Source organism: Palaemon carinicauda, chromosome 7 (genome assembly GCF_036898095.1).
Source record: "Palaemon carinicauda isolate YSFRI2023 chromosome 7, ASM3689809v2, whole genome shotgun sequence".
NCBI classification, from domain to species: Eukaryota; Metazoa; Arthropoda; class Malacostraca; order Decapoda; family Palaemonidae; genus Palaemon; species Palaemon carinicauda.
In genome coordinates, this window is record NC_090731.1 from 172,531,769 (window position 1) to 172,550,861 (window position 19,093).

Sequence of the window (19,093 nt, forward strand, 5' to 3'; positions counted from 1 at the left end):
GAACAGTTATCAGCAAGAATCCTCTACAGCCAAGGACAAGAACTCGCGTGATGCTACTACACACTGTGGTGCCACACTCCAGCTCACTCTCCAAAGGCAAGGACTTAAGGGCCCCTAGCCTTGGTGAGCATGGAAGCCAGCAGCAGTTCAGTCACTGAGGGAAACCAGCCAACCATCCTTCATCGATTTTTCTTCTACAGGGGATCATGGATTGACTGGCAAATGTCTTGGTGGAAAAAGGATCCTTTGAAGAACATTGAGAGAATCATCAACTGCACAGCACCTGATTTTAGTCAGTTACATACAGAGGCAGAGATCTTCAAGACTTGATAAATAATCACCAAGGTCTGTACACTTATTCAGGATTTCAGAGGAGGTACTACATGCATCAATCAGCGACCCTAGAAGTTCTAACCAGCCCTTATGGTGCCCTCATCAGCTCTTCCTCATGGATTTTTGTAAGGATAAAGTCCTATTTCTCGACCTGAGAAAATCCTTATGCTCCAGCAAACCAATTAGATCATGCCTTGTACTTCCTTGACAATGCAGGCTCTGCATGCCAGAGGGGGTGATCCTCATCCGCTGTCCATCATTTCCGGGATAACACGAACCCAATGAAAGACTGACACAGGTACATAATTCTAGTGCCTGGAGTCTGATGCCATGTTAAGTCACTTCCAAGACTAGCCCTAATAGCATCCTGTTTCAACTACTGGTTTGGTTTAGTTGTATACTTCGACTCGACCTGTAATTCGTCAATCCTGAAATCCGGAAGTATCCAGACTTTGTCTTCTCAAACTGAAGGCAGGGATTTTTCTGATGCTGTAGACAGCTTACCAGTGGGAGGATCCCAAAGGAGTATGAGGGAGGATACACACTAAGTCTTCCAGACGATTCTCTGGGCATTTACAGTCGATTCTTCATTGTCCTCTGGTTTAGTTCCCAGTTAAACACCACGAGCTTTGGACTGCCTACCGCTCCTTTGCATTCTTACTTCCCTTTTCTAGTGCCTTCGCATACGATGCTTCAGGACCAAGACAGTTGGCTATCCTTTTTGCTATGATTTGAGAATTGTGCTCAAGCCACATGGCCTAGCAAAAGATAGAGGATCAAAGTAACTGATAATATTGAATATCAGCAAACAAAGGGAGGTATTGGAACTTCTTGTGCACGAAGAATTACTCCCAGCTCAATGGTACGTCTGTGACTTCTCTCGTCTCGGAAGAACTCGTACTACACAGGTTTCTACAACACCACTTACTCCAGGGTTGTTGGAAGTACCACAGGTTAGCCATCAGCGATTGTTCTACCTTCTGGATACTTCTCCGATCAGAGCCTCTCTGCAATGGATTACGGTGCTCCTCATCTTCCTTCCTCAAGGAAGCTGCTCTCAATCTCTGCAGCAAAAGGCTGTCACCTAGCTGTTAGCCAGATTTTAGACTAAAAAGCTCAGATCCTTCCTCTTTGGAGGATCAGCCGAGGCTCAGGAGTAGCTCCGAAGATATTCCCTCTCCAGGAACTCTAGCTTCCTGTTAGGATGTCGCTCGAGTCCTCGGGTCTCTTTAGTGTACCCCGAAAGAACCCTTGACCTGACATCAAATAGGATCTGACTCCAAGACTACTCATGAGCCTTGATGTTATGAATAGGTGTACTGTATGGCATTTTAGATGCTGAATCTTTCTCAAATGGAGGAAGGCTTTCCTCTCCTTTGATTAAAGTACAAAATCCAGATTTTAACCTGGCATAACTCAAAATTCAAGTCCTTCTCCATGTCTTCTTTACAAGATGGGTCCAAGATGACTTGCCCCTCTGTCCTGTGAGATCACCACGATGCTACCTAAAGAACTGGGGGAAAAGTTAAAGAACATATCCAAAAACATTACCCTGTTGAATCTTGCATCATCAGACATGCTGAGCCAACGAAAGGACCATTCTGGTTTAAGCACATGTCTGGGATATACTGTAGGACCTACCCTAACCTTCAGGAAGAACTTCTCAGTGATGCTAGTATTGAAGGCAGGAGTCTGGTATGTCACAACCTTTGCTGCCCACTACTTAAGGGTGTGTACTCACAGGTCCCCAGATAACCTTATCCTTGGGCCACTGGTACCTACTCAACATGTTGTATTGCAAGCCTGGCTCTCTCAAGGGACAAGAAGCATCTCGTTAAGATAACGATTGGAACGGACGTCGTTTAAAGGTTGCTCATGAATGGCAGAGGCAAGGGACAGTGACTGACCACATACTGTATGATCAGCGCCCAAGCCCCCTCTCCACCCAAGCGAGGGCCAGGTAATGGCTGCTGATGACTCAACAGATAGACCTATAGGATCCCCCAAACCCCCCCATCCTTAGCTTACAAGGATGGTAAGGTTGCAGACACTACAGACACTAATAAGTCTGAGTGAAATTCGAAGCCCTGTCCGGCAAACACCAGGCAGAGACGTTACCAATCAGGAAAGACTGTCTGGCCATTCTTCTCCTCTTTCTTCCCCTCCGCTGGGGTGAAGCAGTAATTTCCGTTATGTGTTGGGACGGACACTAGATGCAAATAAGCCTCACAACTGCCTAACTTTTCTATATAGAAAAGTGTGCATTGAAACATCACCCCCATTTTCCAGACAAAGGGGGATGGATGGAATGTATGCAAACAGATTTCTCAAAATTACCATACATTCAGATAACCCATCTTTATGAATAGATTCTTCCATTACTGCTTACCAGTCTCCTCTCCTGATAGGGAGCTAGCCAAACACCTTCATGCTCAGGTAGTTAGGAGGCTGATAGAAATCACTTTTTCCTCCACAGGACAAAGTGCATTGATATTTCCTGGTTTAGTAAACCAGAGTTTGTTTAAGGATGAGTCCCGAATTAAAGGACTGGTTTGTATAGGTACGAAGAATATAAATTGCTTGAAACTTTTCCAATGAAATATAACCTGAAAGATGACGCAGTACATTAAAAGTAATGACCACTCCAGTACTTCTCTTATTTTCTTAGTCACTGCAACCCTCGATAAGCAACTCTGACCTTCTCTAGCAAAGGCCTGATGGAAATGAGAATAAAGTGGGGCTTTCCTCTACAAATTTAAAAAAAATGATTTAACCACACCACCTAGAACCACTAATGAAACAAAAAAACTTGCCTCCTGAAAGATATAGAATAAATAGTTTACAAACTGATAATGAAGGAGACTTCCAATATCTGGTAGTGAAAGAGAAACTCCAAATGCAAGCAAAGTGGTTTTTTTGCCGCTAGGTAACAGAGGGCCTACTAATAGGCTACTGCATGAAAGGTGGGGGACTATATCTTTTCAGATTACAAACAAAAAGGCCATTCTCCCATAGAGAAGTAAAGCCTCTATGGAAAAAGTAATCAAAGGAAAGTAAAGGCTCTATGGAAAAAGTAATCAAAGGGAATTATTAGTTTGATATCAACATAATCAACTCTCAATGCAATTGTGAAAAGGTTAACATAAGAAGTGACACTAAATCTTGAGAGAAATAAAAGCACAAGATTAGATATTGGATAAAGAATTGGGTTTATTAATACAGGATTTGGAAAATGGGTTCATGAAAGAAAAATGGAAAAGGCTCTAAATGTTCTTAACAGTACTTTAGAATTACTCCGTAAATTCATGTTAATGCCGGCATTACTATTCTAAACCTCTAAGAATTGCAGTAAAAGCCAGAGATATTTGCAATAAAGTTTAGCCTCCATATAGCTATTTTTGGCATCCAGGTGTGAATTGACTTAAAAAGAAAAAAATAGATAATCACTTAAGCTGTTTACGTATACAGGACTTCATTGGTCCAATATGATTTGGATTATTTAATTAAAATACATTGACTTCTTTATATACATAAGAATTTTCTAAACCTGCATGCCAGTACCAATCCTTACATTATCATATATCAAGCTTTAACCCCTTTACCCCCAGGCTATTTGGAAATTTCCAACCCTTAACCCCCAGGTGGTTATTTTTTTCCCAGCACATTTTGCAGTAATTTTTTTTTAAATTGCTCTAACAGCCTTAATTTTTGTCATAGAGAGGTCAGGTTGGTCTCATTCTCTTTGAAAATGCCTGAATTTTCTCAAAAAATTATTAAAAATATGAAAAAAAAAATTTATAGCATTTTTTTGCAAGGACGTACCGGTACGTCCATGGGGGTAAAGGGATGGCTTTTGTGAAACGTACCAGTACGTCCTTTTGGGGTAAAAGGGTTAAGATACAAATTTACTAAATCTGCACATTGGTAAAAATCCTATCTGACATTGAATTCAATGTAAACACAATAAATTTACAGATGAGTAGATGGGAAAATAATTCTAAATGATGTAAAGATTTCCACTATAGTTTACAGCTCTATAATAGAAAAAAATATACAGACTGATAAAAAATAAAAATTCTGTAAAAATTAAAGTCATTACAGACAATAAACAATTGTATAAATGTTTATATTAAAAAAATGTCTAGCTTGACATGAACCATAATGATTGTATAAATTAATTTATACAAAAAAAAAAAAATGCTTGACTTCAGTTCCTTAATGCATGAATGTACACACACATTCATATACTGAAAACCTGCCGCAGATCTAAACTAGAAAAATTTTCATCTACCCAATAATTAAGTAAAGGTATATGGGTGCTTATCAGGAGTAAAAAGTAAATTTAGTAAAAAATAATTGTGAAAACCTAAAAAAAGCTTCATGATATAGAGCATCAATGTACTAAACATGATTATCGTGTATCTGAAAGGCACAAAGAATATAAGAGCAAAATGAAGAATTCTTGCAAAATGTACTCTACTGAATTATACTTTTTAGACAAAAACTTTGTAGCCTCTGTACAAAGTTTATATTTAAACAACACTGTTCCAGGACTAAGCTGCATTACATAGAAAAATAAACAAAACACTGTACTGTACTGTAATGGAATTCTCTCTCTTTAAGGATATGTAAGTAGATGAATTTTGTCGCAGTACTTTAAATTTTCTTAAATGATTTCAATGGCTATGAAATAATGCCATGTAATATAGTTTCATTCTTAGAGCCCAAGGTAGATTAGAATAAGATGTTCCTGTCAATGGTTTTATTCTGCTTTGAACAACATTTCAAGTTACTGCTTTTTGACTCGAGTCCCTGAGACCCATCATTTATCACAGGTACAATACTGTATTAACTTCTGATAACCTTGCCAATCCCACCTTATTCAGGGGCCTTGATCATATACCTTTATCAGGGCACACCATTTCTACCTAGGTATATACAGTTAAGGTACAGAAAGAGATTAAGCTCGCCCAATAGAAAGTTGGACGGAATGAAAAATAGAAAAATTAAGTCCTACTAAATCTTACCCCACTGAACTAAAATAACTCCAGATTCTTAATTTAAACAATTTTCATTCTTTTTAAAACAAATAAAACTACTATGAAAACTAAAGCTTCACAGCCATAAAACTAAGGAATCTGAATGCTTTCCTTATGTATGCAGACATGGGTGTCTTAGTAATTCCATTAACTAAAATATGCATGCCTCCACCAAACATGACTATTTATGTAAAGCCAAACTTATATCATTCACCTACAAAATGATTTATTCATGCTAAAATCATTATAGAATAACAAAAGATTAAGGTCAAAACTAGTTGATAAAATTTTCTAAAAAATACATTATGTAAATCTATATGGAGTTATGTTTCCAACCAACACATTGGTGTTAAAAACTAAAATAAAATAGGTGGAAAATATGCATTTTGAAATAGACTACCCATGTGCAATATAGCAATAACTGAAACAAAATGGCATAAATGTATGTACTGTAGTCTATGAAATCTTGCACTTGCATACAGCTTTACAAACAAATATTAACATCTTTCAACATAGCCCAACCATAAACATTGAGACTTAAAAAAAAAAAAATGTAAACTCTACCACAACCAGTCAAGCCTCAACAGACATATTACGAACAGTTTAATTTACATTTATACACATCTACACATAAATTTCAGTGTGGAAGCGAATAATAATGATACAATCAAGGCAGAGAAAATAGCTTGGCAAAGTGATCACTGTTCTCAGTGCATTGTATAATGTGCATCTATGAACGATTGCATGTGGTTGCACCCTCAATTCTAACATCTATTGCACTTTAGACTATATAAATATTCATGCTTTCAGGTCCTGCCATCTAGTTTTACTCGCTGCTGAATAAAGAATATGAAATACTGGATGGAATACAATGTGTTTTTACTTACAAATTCTCATATAAATATAAATTCCACATGTACCACTTGGAGAATTGAGGGTTTGCTCGCACAACAAAATTCTCAGTACCTACTTCTTCATTTGTAGAAATATAAAATGTCAGTGAAGAAGTAATTCTTAAGTGACTGTGCATCTTTGAAAAAAAAAAAAAAAAATGAAATAATTTTCTAAAATTCAAGTTGCCATCCAATCTACTGATCTCTGAGCTATCAATAAAAACCTAAAATAACTTGCACTATTTACAACCTGATACTCTTTTAAATAGTTACTCTAGCGAAACACAAGAGGTAAGCAATATGTGAAACTTAAATGTTAACGAGAAAGATTATGTGGTTTACCACTTGTTTAAATAATTGCATTTTACACTTTATAGCCTAAATATTGAAACACGCTAAGGAAGGATACACTTTGTTGTGAAACCGCCATCGCCCCACGATACAATGGGGGATGTTCTACTTTGCTATGAGACAGATATAACAAGTTGATGTCCTTTGTACAACCAAGAACATCAACTATCTATAGAAAGATCCTGAACTTGCCTGACTAAATTAAGGAACTCTATATTAAAAATAAGAACTTGCATTATTCCCTTATACAACTTTTTTTTCAAAAAGTAAAATCAAATATAGGAAAAAGTGGGATCATTTTGATATGGACAGCAATAGCTCAGGGAAAATAACAGTACACGACTCGTAGTATGTCAGAATAAGACAAACAAAATTATAATTAAAATCTTACAATGCAGATTTTAATTGTTTTTGAAAACCTGAAATTACTACAAGTGACCCGAGTTATCTATCTATTGGTAATAACCCACAAATTAGCACTCTAAAACTAAGTTACGTTGAAATTTACGTAAAGAAAAGAACTTTTGCTCCCAAAACGCAAATTCAGTGAAGTAGGCAGCATGTAGTATTCCACTAACACCATTTAACTTCTCAACTAGACTATGGCAAAGAACACTTAAAGATTTATGCTCCTGATCTGAATAGAAAGTAGAAGACATTTATCGTTTTTACTGATATGATTGTAATAGTTTCCATGATAATGGAGATCGCTTTTATCTTCCTGTCTAGTAGTGCGATGAAAAAATGGATTCAAAATGAACACCTGAGAAATACAAATTGTTACTGGGGTTCTCAGCTTCAGAAGACCAATAATATCCTTACCAAATTGCCTAATACAGTGATAGTCAGCTTGAAAAATCAGAAGCCTTAAGATGACCCACATATCTTGTTCATCAGTAAGATATTAAAATTCCAAACATCTTAGAAATAGTGATACTCCCCTATGAAGTCTTCATGGAAGACTTCATAGAAGAATAAGTTTCATAGTTGCAACTAGCACATTACAAGCCAGATTACAAAATATCAAAGCATATTTTAGTACAAACTTTACACAGTACTGTAATTTTACACTGGGTATACAGTAATTGCATTACGCAAATTAGCTATAAAACCTTAGAAAAAATATACGCAAATAAAATAGAAATACTTCCATGTCCTGGTTTGCTCCCAGTATTCTCAGTAATTTACACGTCAAATTTCGAAAAGCCAATCCTTACACTTCCTAGTGACAAATATTATTTTAGTTAAATTATAAAAATTAGTTCTTATCAACTATAATTATGTAAATGAACTTAGCTTATGACTGTTCAGTCAGGACTATTTGGACTGTCAGAATGTAAAGACTTTACTAGTTCGTTGTACTCCTCCATGTTTGCTTCAAAACTTAATAGCTGCTCTGTGAGATCACTAATTTCATCTTCAGGAGTGTCGGCAAACATTCGAAGTGGGGGAGCACTTTGGCACTCTCGATAAAAAGCACCGAGGTCATTTCCAGTATCACATGGCTGAACAAATGGTGTTTTCTGTAAAGAAAAATATATATAAGCCTTCAAAGTAACCTTATTAGTATCTTTCTGGATAACTTATTTGAGTAGCATAGAATATTGATAAGAATGCTTCTGGATGACAAGCTATATTTTAGGTTTTAACCCTTTTACCCCCAGGCTATTTGGAAATTTCCAACCCTTAACCCCCAGGGGTTATTTTTTTCCCAGCACATTTTGCAGTATATTTTTTTTTTAATTGCTCTAACAGCCTTAATTTTTGTCATAGAGAGGTCAGGTTGGTCTCATTCTCTTGGAAAATGTCTGAAGTTTCTCAAAAAATTATAAAAAATATGCTAAATAAAATGTAAATAGCAGGTTTTTGCAAGGACGTACCGGTACATCCATGGGGGTAAAGGGATGAGTTTTGTGAAACGTACCAGTAAGTCCTTTGGGGGTAAAAGGATTAATAAAAAAAGTGCAAAAAGCATTACCAATACTCAAGAAACTGACACTTTTGGATGATTCAAATCGCTACATGAACCTGAATTTTGCATTGCATTAGCAAGAGGATGGTATTCTGTTGGTGTCGCAAATTCCAAGGCAATGTGGCCAGACACAGGCTCCTGCAATTATTCAGATTATTAGAATAGTAGATTTGAATGAGGATGAATTTTTAGGTGCCTGATAAGGATTCCCAAGCAGCAACTCCAGTCTCTCTTTGGATCATCCAAAAATTTGTCATTTATCTTTCTTGTACTATTGAAGGTTACGAAGAGAAATCTTAATGATACACTACACTCAGCTGTGCGCTGGAAGATATACTTGCGATGTCAGACCTGTATTCATCTTGTATACCTTATGCAGCTTTAGTTAACATAAAGGAAAACTGAACCATGATAATCTTATTACTTCTATACTTAGGGATAGTATAAGATGTCATGAGTATGGCTGGTGTATCTCGAGTAGATAGGGTTAGGAACGAAGTGGTGAGGGTGAGAACGGGTGTAAGAAATGAGTTAGCAGCTAGAGTGGATATGAATGTGTTGAGGTGGTTTGGCCATGTTGAGAGAATGGAAAATGGCTGTCTGCTAAAGAAGGTGATGAATGCAAGAGTTGATGGGAGAAGTACAAGAGGAAGGCCAAGGTTTGGGTGGATGGATGGAGTGAAGAAAGCTCTGAGTGATAGGGGGATAGATGTGAGAGAGGCAAGAGAGGGTGTTAGAAATAGGAATGAATGGCGAGCGATTGTGACGCAGTTCCGGTAGGCCCTGCTGCTTCCTCCGGTGCCTTAGATGACCGCGGAGGTAGCAGCAGTAGGGGATTCAGCGTTATGAAGCTTCATTTGTGGTGGATAACGGGGGAGGGTGGGCTGTGGCACCCTAGCAATACCAGCCGAACTCGGTTGAGTCCCTTGTCAGGCTGAGAGGAACGTAGAGAGGAGAGGTCTCCTTTTTTGTTTCATTTGTTGATGTCGGCTACCCCCCAAAATTGGGGGAAGTGCCTTGGTATATGTATGTATGTCAGTATGATATGCTCCATCAGATAGCTAACTTAATTTATAATTGTCAAAAAAAAAAATATTTTTAGATTAAATTCAATTATTTCAAAACTTAGCAAAGTTAATTGCTGTTTCTTCTCTAGAAGTAAGAGTTGTTCCGACGCAATATACAAAATATACAAACCTCGTAATCATTTAATATAGGAAGCGAATTCCTATATTAAATGATTACGGGTTTGTATAGCTAGGAAAAATACTATTTACGTCAAATTTTCATATTTGACCAGTAACTTTAAAATAAAATATCTAAGCTCTATCTATTAGTACAATATGCTAATTGTGTATCGCTTCCCAGCCATGTGAGGAAAGGAAAAATGGAAAATAAAATATTCTAAGAAGAGTAACATCAAAATAAATACCTCCTATATAAACTATAAAAACTTCAACAAACAAGGGGGAGAGAAATAAGATAGAATAGTGCGCTTGGGTGTACCCTCAAGCAAGAGATGTCTAACCCAAGACAGTGGAAGACCATGGTACAGAGGTTATGAAACTACCCAAAACCAGAGAACAAGGGTTTAATTTTGGAGTGTCCTCTTAGAATTGCTGCTTATTATTATTATTATTACTTGCTAAGCTACAACCCTAGTTGGAAAAGCAGGATGCTATAAGCCCAGGGGCCCCAAACAAGGAAAATAGCCCAGTGAGGAAAGGAAACAAAAGAAAAATTGAATATTTTAAGAACAGTAATAACATAAAAATGTTATTTTCATTAGTAAAATAAATTTTTGAATATACTTACCCGATGATCATATAGCTGTCAGCTCTGCTGCCCGACAGAAAAACCTACGGGCGGAATACGCCAGCGATCGCTATACAGGTGGGGGTGTACATCAACAGCGCCATCTGTCAAGTAGGTACTCAAGTACTCGATGTCAACACAGAACCAATTTTCTCCTCGGTCCACTGGGTCTCTATTGGGGAGGACGGGTGGGTCCTTTAATTTATGATCATCGGGTAAGTATATTCAAAAATTTATTTTACTAATGAAAATAACATTTTTCAATATTAAACTTACCCGATGATCATATAGCTGATTCACACCCAGGGGGGTGGGTAGAGACCAGCATTACATGTTGACATTATTATGAGCTAAGTATTCCGTATTTCATTTTAGCAGTTATTCAAAATAACAAACATAAAATAAATAAGTACCTGGTAAGGAAGTCGACTTGAACTATTACTCTGCCTTTTTAAGTACGTCTTCCTTACTGAGCCTCGCGATCCTCATAGGATGCTGAGCGACTCCTAGGAGCTGAAGTATGAAGGGTTGCAACCCATACTAAAGGTCCTCATCAAAACCTCTAATCTAGGCGCTTCTCAAGAAATGACTTTGACCACCCGCCAAATCAAGTAGGATGCGAAAGGCTTCTTAGCCTTCCGGACAACCCAAAAACAATAATAAAACATTTCAAGAGAAAGATTAAAAAAGGTTATGGAATTAGGGAATTGTAGTGGTCGAGCTCTCACCACTACTGCACTCGTTGCTACGAATGGTCCCAGAGTGTAGCAGTTCTCGTAAAGAGACTGGACATTCTTAAGATAAAAGACGCGAACACTGATTTGCTTTTCCAATAGGTTGCGTCGAATATACTTTGCAGAGATCTATTTTGTTTAAAGGCCACGGAAGTTGCGACAGCTCTAACTTCGTGTGTCCTTACCTTCAGCAAAGCTTGGTCTTCCTCATTCAGATGAGAATGAGCTTCTCGTATTAACAGTCTGATAAAATAGGATAAAGCATTCTCTGACATAGGCAAAGATGGATTCTTAACTGAACACCATAAAGCTTCAGACGGGCCTCGTAAAGGTTTTTAAATAGAACTTAAGAGCTCTTACAGGACATAATACTCTTTCTAGTTCATTTCCAACCATACGATAAGTTTGGAATATCGAACGATATAGGTCAAGGCCGAGAAGGCAGCTCGTGTTTGGCTAGAAAACCAAGTTGTAGAACATGTAGCCGTTTCGGATGAGAATCCGATGTTCTTGCTGAAGGCATGAATCTCACTGACTCTTTTAGCTGTGGTTAAGCATATCAGGAAAAGAGTCTTAAAGGTGAGATCTTTCAGGGAGGCTGATTGAAGCGGTTCGAACCTGTCTTCCATAAGGAATCTTAGTACCACGTCTAAATTCCAACCAGGTGTAACCAAACGACGCTCCTTCGTGGTCTCAAAAGACTTAAGGAGGTCCTGTAGATCTTTATTGTTGGAAAGATCTAAGCTTCTGTGACGGAAGACTGATGCCAACATGCTTCTGTAACCCTAGATAGTGGGAGCTGAAAGAGATCGTTCTTTCCTCAGATATAAGAGAAAGTCAGCTATTTGAGTTACAGAGGTACTGGTCGAGGATACGGATACTGACTTGCACCAGTTTCGGAAGATTTCCCACTTCGATTGGTAGATTCTAAGGGTGGATGTTCTCCTTGCTCTAGTAAACGCTCTGGTTGCCTCCTTCGAAAAGCCTCTAGCTCTCGAGAGTCTTTCGATAGTCTGAAGGCAGTCAGACGAAGAGCGTGGAGGCCTTGGTGTACCTTCTTTACGCGTGGCTGACGTAGAAGGTCCACCCTTAGGGGAAGTGTTCTGGGAACATCTACTAGCCATCGAAGTACCTCGGTGAGTCATTCTCTCGCGGGCAGAGGGAAGCAACTAGCGTCAACCTTCTCCCTTCGTGAGAGGCGAACTTCTGCAGTACCTTGTTGACAATCTTGAACGGAGGGAATGCATATAGATCTAGATGTGACCAATCTAGTAGAAAGGCATCTATATAAACTACTGCTGGGTCCGGGATAGGTGAGCAAACTATTGGGAGCCTCTTGGTCATCGAGGTTGCGAAGAGATCTATGGTTGGCTGGCCCCAGGTGGCCCAAAGTCTCTTGCATACATCCTTGTGGAGGGTCCATTCTGTTGGAATTCTTTGTCCCTTCCGACTGAGACAATCTGCTATGACATTCAAGTTGCCTTGGATGAACCTCGTTACTAGTGAAATGTCTAGACCTTTTGACCAGGTGAGGAGCTCCCTTGCGATCTCGTACCATGTCAGAGAGTAGGTCCCTCCTTGCTTGGAGATGTACGCCAAAGCCGTGTGTTGTCCGAGTTCACTTCCACCACTTTGCCTTGAAGGAGAGACCTGAAGCTTTTCCAGGTCAGACGTACTGCCAGTAGCTTCTTGCAGTTGAAATGCATTGTCCTTTGACTCGAGTTCCATAATCCCGAGCATTCCCTACCGTCTAATGTCGCACCCCAGCCTACGTCCGATGCGTCCGAGAAGAGAACGTGGTTGGGAGTCTGAACAGTCAGGGGAAGACCCTTTCTAAGGTTGATATAGTCCTTTCACCAAGTCAGGCCAGACTTTATCTTACCGGAAACCGGGATCGAGACCGCTTCTAGCGTCTTGTCCTTTTTCCAGTGAAAAGCTAGATGGTATAGAAGAGGACGGAGGTGTAGTCTTCCTAGTGACACAAATTGAACCACGGATGACAGTGTCCTTACCAGACTCATCCACAGCCTGACAGGGCAGCGTTCCTTCTTCAGCATCTTCTGGATGGATAGCAGGGCTGGGGGTTGATCGTCTTGTTCAGCAACGTCCTCATCAGAGGGTTCCTCATCCGAAACTGATGAGGAAACGGCAACGGAGTGGGCAACGTCTGACTCGCTGAATCCGGTCGCACTGGTGGATGAGTGACGGAGCCGGACGCAATATCATGGTACTGCTGCACAGTCTGTGAACTGTCAACAACCATGGGTGCGCGAGGAAGTACAGCGTCAACCCGAAACTGTCTAGACTGTCTGGGTTGTGCAGTCAACACCCTACCGGGTTGCTGAGGTTGACGCACTACGTCACAACAAGTCACCTCTGCTGGTTGTTGAACGTCTTCCTAGTGAAACACTGAACGTCAACAACCACCTCCGAGCGTCGCTTAACGTCAACGTGCGACTGGCAACCCACACTGGGTCGCATCGGTGGAGGAACCACCTCAACTGGCAGACGCGAGTAGGATACCTCAGCGTCAACAGGGCGCACAACCAACCGGTTGGGAGGTTGTTGGCCAGAAGGTTCTTCTCCGTATTTAAGTCCTCTATCAAGGACACAAGCTTGGACTGCATGTCTTGCAGCAAAGCCCATTTAGGGTCTACGGGAGCAGGTGTGGCAACAGACGGGGTTAGCGACTGAGGCGGAACCATTTACCATCCCTGGAAGCCTTGTTATGTGTGACATAATAGTACAGCAAAACTTCAAAGGCTAGACAAAAGTTGAGAAGTTGACCTGTAAACTTGGAGTGTCTCCTGGCTAGGCGCCAGGGCGAGTCTACCAGAATTGAGAAGTTTACCTGGGCAGAGGCATGAACTCCCAAGCCGAGAACTTCTCTCGTGTCCTATCAGACTCTCGCTCTATAAGCCAGTTTAAAAGAAGGGAAATCAAAGGCTGTATCCCTAAAACTCCTCCTGGTGCAAAAACCAGTCGCCTAGCCAACGTAACGCTCTCTAGGAGAGCGAGAGAGCACTAGCTTAACAACAACGGCTTCGAAGTAGCTAGGCCTAGTGTAAGTTCTGACGTTAGGCGAATGAGGAGCAGCAGTTACAAGATCCGGACGAAGATCCTTAAAAAAAAAATCATCATGATTTAATTAAAGTCCATAGGAGGCTAAGCAGCTTAAGGCTCCTCTCCAAATGACAGAGTCCTCAAAGGAATATCAGCACTTTCTCATCTACAGGAACCTTGTCCGAGAAAAGCTAGGTTATCTCAGTGAGAGTCTCACTGGTGCATTAGCAGCAGACCAGAAGGCAACGTTATGTAACTGCTTGACAGTCTGTGAACTGTCAAAAACTGAACTGTCAACCACAACAGGTGCGTGAGGACATACAGCACTGGTGCATTAGTAGCAGACCAGAAGGCAACGTCATGTAACTGCTTGACAGTCTGTGAGCTGGCAACAACCATAGCTGTGTGGGGAAGCCTCTACTCCTGACTGACTAGTCTGCTGCGGGCGAGTGGCGGTAACCACAGTGGGTTGCGGAGGCTGACGCACCACGTCAAAACACAGCAGCTTAACTCCACCCTCCTGTTGTTGTGGTAGCACACGCACGTCAACGGAGGGTTCCGTGCGTCTGTGAACGTCAGCATGCGTCTGGCAGGGTCGACTGCGCATGGGTGGAGGAGCTCTCACAGCTGGAGTGTGGGAGCAGGCAGCCTCAGCGTCTGCTGGGCGCACAGCCGTGGTTGGTTGTAGGCTAACGGGTGCAGCGTCAACCTTCTCCGCACGATACTCCTGCAAAAAAGATGCTAACTGTGTCTGCATAGACTCAGCATGCGTCTGGCAGGGTCGACTGCGCATGGGTGGAGGAGCTCTCACAGCTGGAGTGTGGGAGCAGGCAGCCTCAGCGTCTGCTGGGCGCACAGCCGTGGTTGGCTGTAGGCTAACGGGTGCAGCGTCAACCTTCTCCGCACGATACTCCTGCAAAAAAGATGCTAACTGTGTCTGCATAGACTGTAGCAAAGACCACTTAGGGTCTACAGTAGCAGGTGCGGCAACAGACGGTGTTACTGCCTGTTGCGGTACCGCTTTACCTCTCTTAGGAGGTGTGAAGTCATCGGAAGACTGCAGCGAGTCCGAACTGACCCAGTGGCTACACCTGGGCCGTTGGACTTGCGCGGAAGGGACCGACTTGCACTTAATAAGCTGCGAGACCTTGGTCCAAGGTTTCTTACGAGAAACCTCTTCCGCAGACGAGAAGTAAATGGGCTCTCTCGTCTTTGTGTGGGTGGGGCGATCTTGGGTAGATACGCCCGAAACCACGGAGGGAAAAACGTCTGTTCGTTGATCAAGGCCTGACGAACCCATAAGTCGTTCGACATTACTTCTCCCCTGGGCTTGGGAGCTTGCAAGAGGTCCCGGACTAGGTGAACGACAGGCACGAACAGACGAACCCTCGGACGCAACACTGTAACACTTTGCGCATATCACTTTATCACTTTGATTTTCTGTTTTGCACTTATTTCACTGAAATCGAAACTTTTACTGATTTCTACCTGAAACACGCAATCCTACCCTTCATTAAAAGGTAGTAATTGCGAAAACAGTCGTATAATGCAACAGAAAACATATATAAAGATAAAGAATTCAGTGGCTGGGAAAGAGACTAAACACTAGTTCAAATAAACTACGTTTACAATCTCTCACCGCACATAGCCTGGGAACAAGAATAAAACCCTAGAAACGTTTTACCTTCTTCCCCTACAGCGACTAGGGAGGAGAGTAAAGCGAGAACAACGTTACCCGCTTGAACGAAACGTTTTTTCTCCTCTCTCTCCCTCCGTCTCTATCTCTCTCTTTCTCTCTAGATTTCGCACCTGAGAGAAGAGCCCAATTATATATCGTCAAAACATGTTATTTGCTAAAGGAAAAAACTGAAAGGTTTTCCAAATAAAAAGTTCCTTTAATTTAGAATTTAAACTATTTAAGCTAAGAAAGAATGAACGAAACGCCAGAATCGGTTTACTCTTACTGCAAAGTGAAACCGTGATACACTCTCTCTCTATCGTAACGATAGAGCGCATGTTGAACGTCCTGAACGTCAACAACTGCGTAGACTAAAAAACTAAACGTTAGTTCATCTTTGAAAACAGTACGAGACTATCAAAGAAATACTTTCATAAAACATTAAATTTAAAAAGTTTTAAATTCTTTAAAGGTTAAATACGATATAACGGGCTCAACGTTGATTAACTTCGGTTCCAAGTTAGGACCGCCTACTATCAGGAAAGGTCGCATATAAACAAAACATAAAAATTTATTTTTATATGTTTATAATAAAAGGAAAGTTAATCGAAGAGGCCTAATAAAGGCGGAGAGATATAAAATATATAGATCTATAACGTGTTAAGCAAAATTACTAAAAACCTAAACACACTTCCGTCTAAGGGAAGGGTCGGCCATTTAAAAGTGAAAGAGAGTCCATACTCTCTTTGTCACCATAAATAAATCTATCCAAAACGAGTTCAAGTTTTGAAATGAAGATAAAACCCCTGCATAGCGAAAGCTCAAAACTGGAATAGTGTACTTCACCAAATAGTTGTGAAAACAAATCCAGTTAGTAACAGCGTATTTAGTAGGTCTTGCCAGTGGCACGACAGAGAGAAAATTGGTTCTGTGTTGACATCGAGTACTTGAGTACCTACTTGACAGATGGCGCTGTTGATGTACACCCCCACCTGTATAGCGATCGCTGGCGTATTCCGCCCGTAGGTTTTTCTGTCGGGCAGCAGAGCTGACAGCTATATGATCATCGGGTAAGTTTAATATTGAAAAATAAATATTTCCTATATAAACTATAAAGATTTTAATAAAATAAGAGGAAGAGAAATTAGATAGAATAGTGTTCCCAAGTGTACCCTCAAGCAAGAGAACTCTAACCCAAGAGACAGCGGAAGACCATGGTACATAGGCTATGGCACTACAATGGTTTGATTTGGAGTGTCCTTCTCCTAGAAAAGCTGCTTACCTTAGCTAAAGTCTTTCTTCTACCCTTAGCAAGAGGAAAGTAGCCACTGAACAATTGCAGTGCACTAGTTAACTCCTTGGGTGAAGAATTGCTTGGTAATTTCATTGTCAGGTTTATGAGGACAGAGAATCTGTAAAGAATAGGCCAGACCATCCGGTATATGCGTAGACAAAGGGAAAGTGAACCGTAACCAGAGAGAAGGATCTAATGTAGTACTGTCTGGCCAGTCAAAGGACCCCATAACTATCTAGCGGTAGTATCTCAACAGGTGGCTAAAGAGTCTCTTCTACCCATACCAAGAAGAAAGTAGCCACTGAGGAATTACAGTGCGTAGTTAACCCCTTGAGCAAAGAAGAAATGTAAGGGAAGCTTAGGGGGCAAATGAAAGTTAAACATATAACATAATGCCACAACAGAATAAAAATTGACACACAAAGAACAAAGCAGTAATTGTCAAAGTCCTATGAGGAACTTGTGAAAATACTGAAATCTTACCAGCTCATCCATAACAAAATCAGCATCAAATACTGAAATCTTAAATGCTCATCCATAGCAAAATCAGTATCAAATATTGAAATCTTACCAGTTCAACTATAATAAAATCAGCATCAAATATTGAAATATGATATTTTAATTATAAAATAAATTTTTGAATATACTTACCCGGTGAATATATAATAGCTGACGCCTCCGGCGGCTCGACAGAAAAACACAAAAACTCGCGAGCGATCGCTATGAAGGTTGCGGGTGTGCCCACCAGCGCCAACTATCGGCCAGATACCGCATATACATGTAAACAGCTCCAATTCTTCTCATCCCGCTGGGTCTCTATCGGGGAGGAAGGGGGGGCCTTTAATTTATATGTTCACCGGGTAAGTATATTCAAAAATTTATTTTATAATTAAAATATCATTTTTAAATATTTAACTTAGCCGGTGAATATATAATACCTGATTCACACCCATGGTGGTGGGTAGAGACCAGAGTTAATTAAGTTTACAGCGTATATGCTTAGAGTTTTTGACAGTTATATCATAACAAAACCCAAATATATATAGGTACCTGGTAAGTAAGTTGACTTAGACAATTACTCTGCCTTGTTAGTCTGTCTTCCTCATGAAGCCCAGCGATCCTCTTAGGATGCTGAAAGACTCCCAGGAGCTGAAGTATCAAGGGCTGCAACCCATACAACAGGACCTCATCAAACCCCTAATCTGGGCGCTCTCAAGAAATGACATTTGACCACCCGCCAAATCAAAAAGGATGCGAAAGGCTTCTTAGCCTTCCGTACAACCCAATTAAAAAACATTTCAAGAGCAGATTAAAAGGATATTGGAATTAAGGGAATGTAGTGGTAGAACCCTTACCCACTACTGCACTCGCTGTAACGAATGGACCCAGTGTGTAGCAGTCCTCGTAAAGAGTCTGGACATCTTTTAAGTAAAATGACGCGAATACCGACTTGCTTCTCCAAACGGTCGCGTCCATAATACTTTGCAGAGATCTATTTTGCTTAAAGGCCACGGAAGTTGCTATAGCTCTTACTTCGTGCGTCTTAACCTTAAGCAAGCATCGGTCTTTTTCATTCAAGTGAGAATGAGCCTCTCGTATTAAAAATCTGATAAAATATGACAAAGCATTCTTTGACATAGGCAATGATGGTTTCTTAACTGAGCACCATAATGCCTCAGATCCACCTCGTAAGGACTTAGTACGAGCTAAGTAGAACTTAAGAGCTCTAACTGGACACAGCACTCTTTCAAGTTCGTTGCCTACGATCTCTGACAGGCAAGGTATATCAAAGGACTTAGGCCAAGGACGAGAAGGCAGTTCATTTTTTGGCCAGGAAACCAAGTTGAAGTGAACATGTGGCTTTTTCTGTAGAAAAGCCGATGTTCTTACTGAAGGCATGAATTTCACTGACCCTTTTAGC

The 19,093-nt window shown here is 40.5% G+C and overlaps 1 protein-coding gene across 1 annotated transcript in view; it reads right to left on the bottom strand.

The window, feature by feature from the left end:
- Positions 1–334: 334 nt before the first annotated feature.
- LOC137644186 (autophagy-related protein 13-like) overlaps positions 335–19,093 on the bottom strand; it is a 97,673-nt gene continuing 78,914 nt past the window's right edge. The window contains exon 9 of the mRNA XM_068377187.1: positions 335–8,139. Coding sequence (XP_068233288.1) covers positions 7,924–8,139 — 216 coding nt within the window. The 3' untranslated portion in view covers positions 335–7,923. The remainder of the gene's footprint in view (positions 8,140–19,093) is intronic.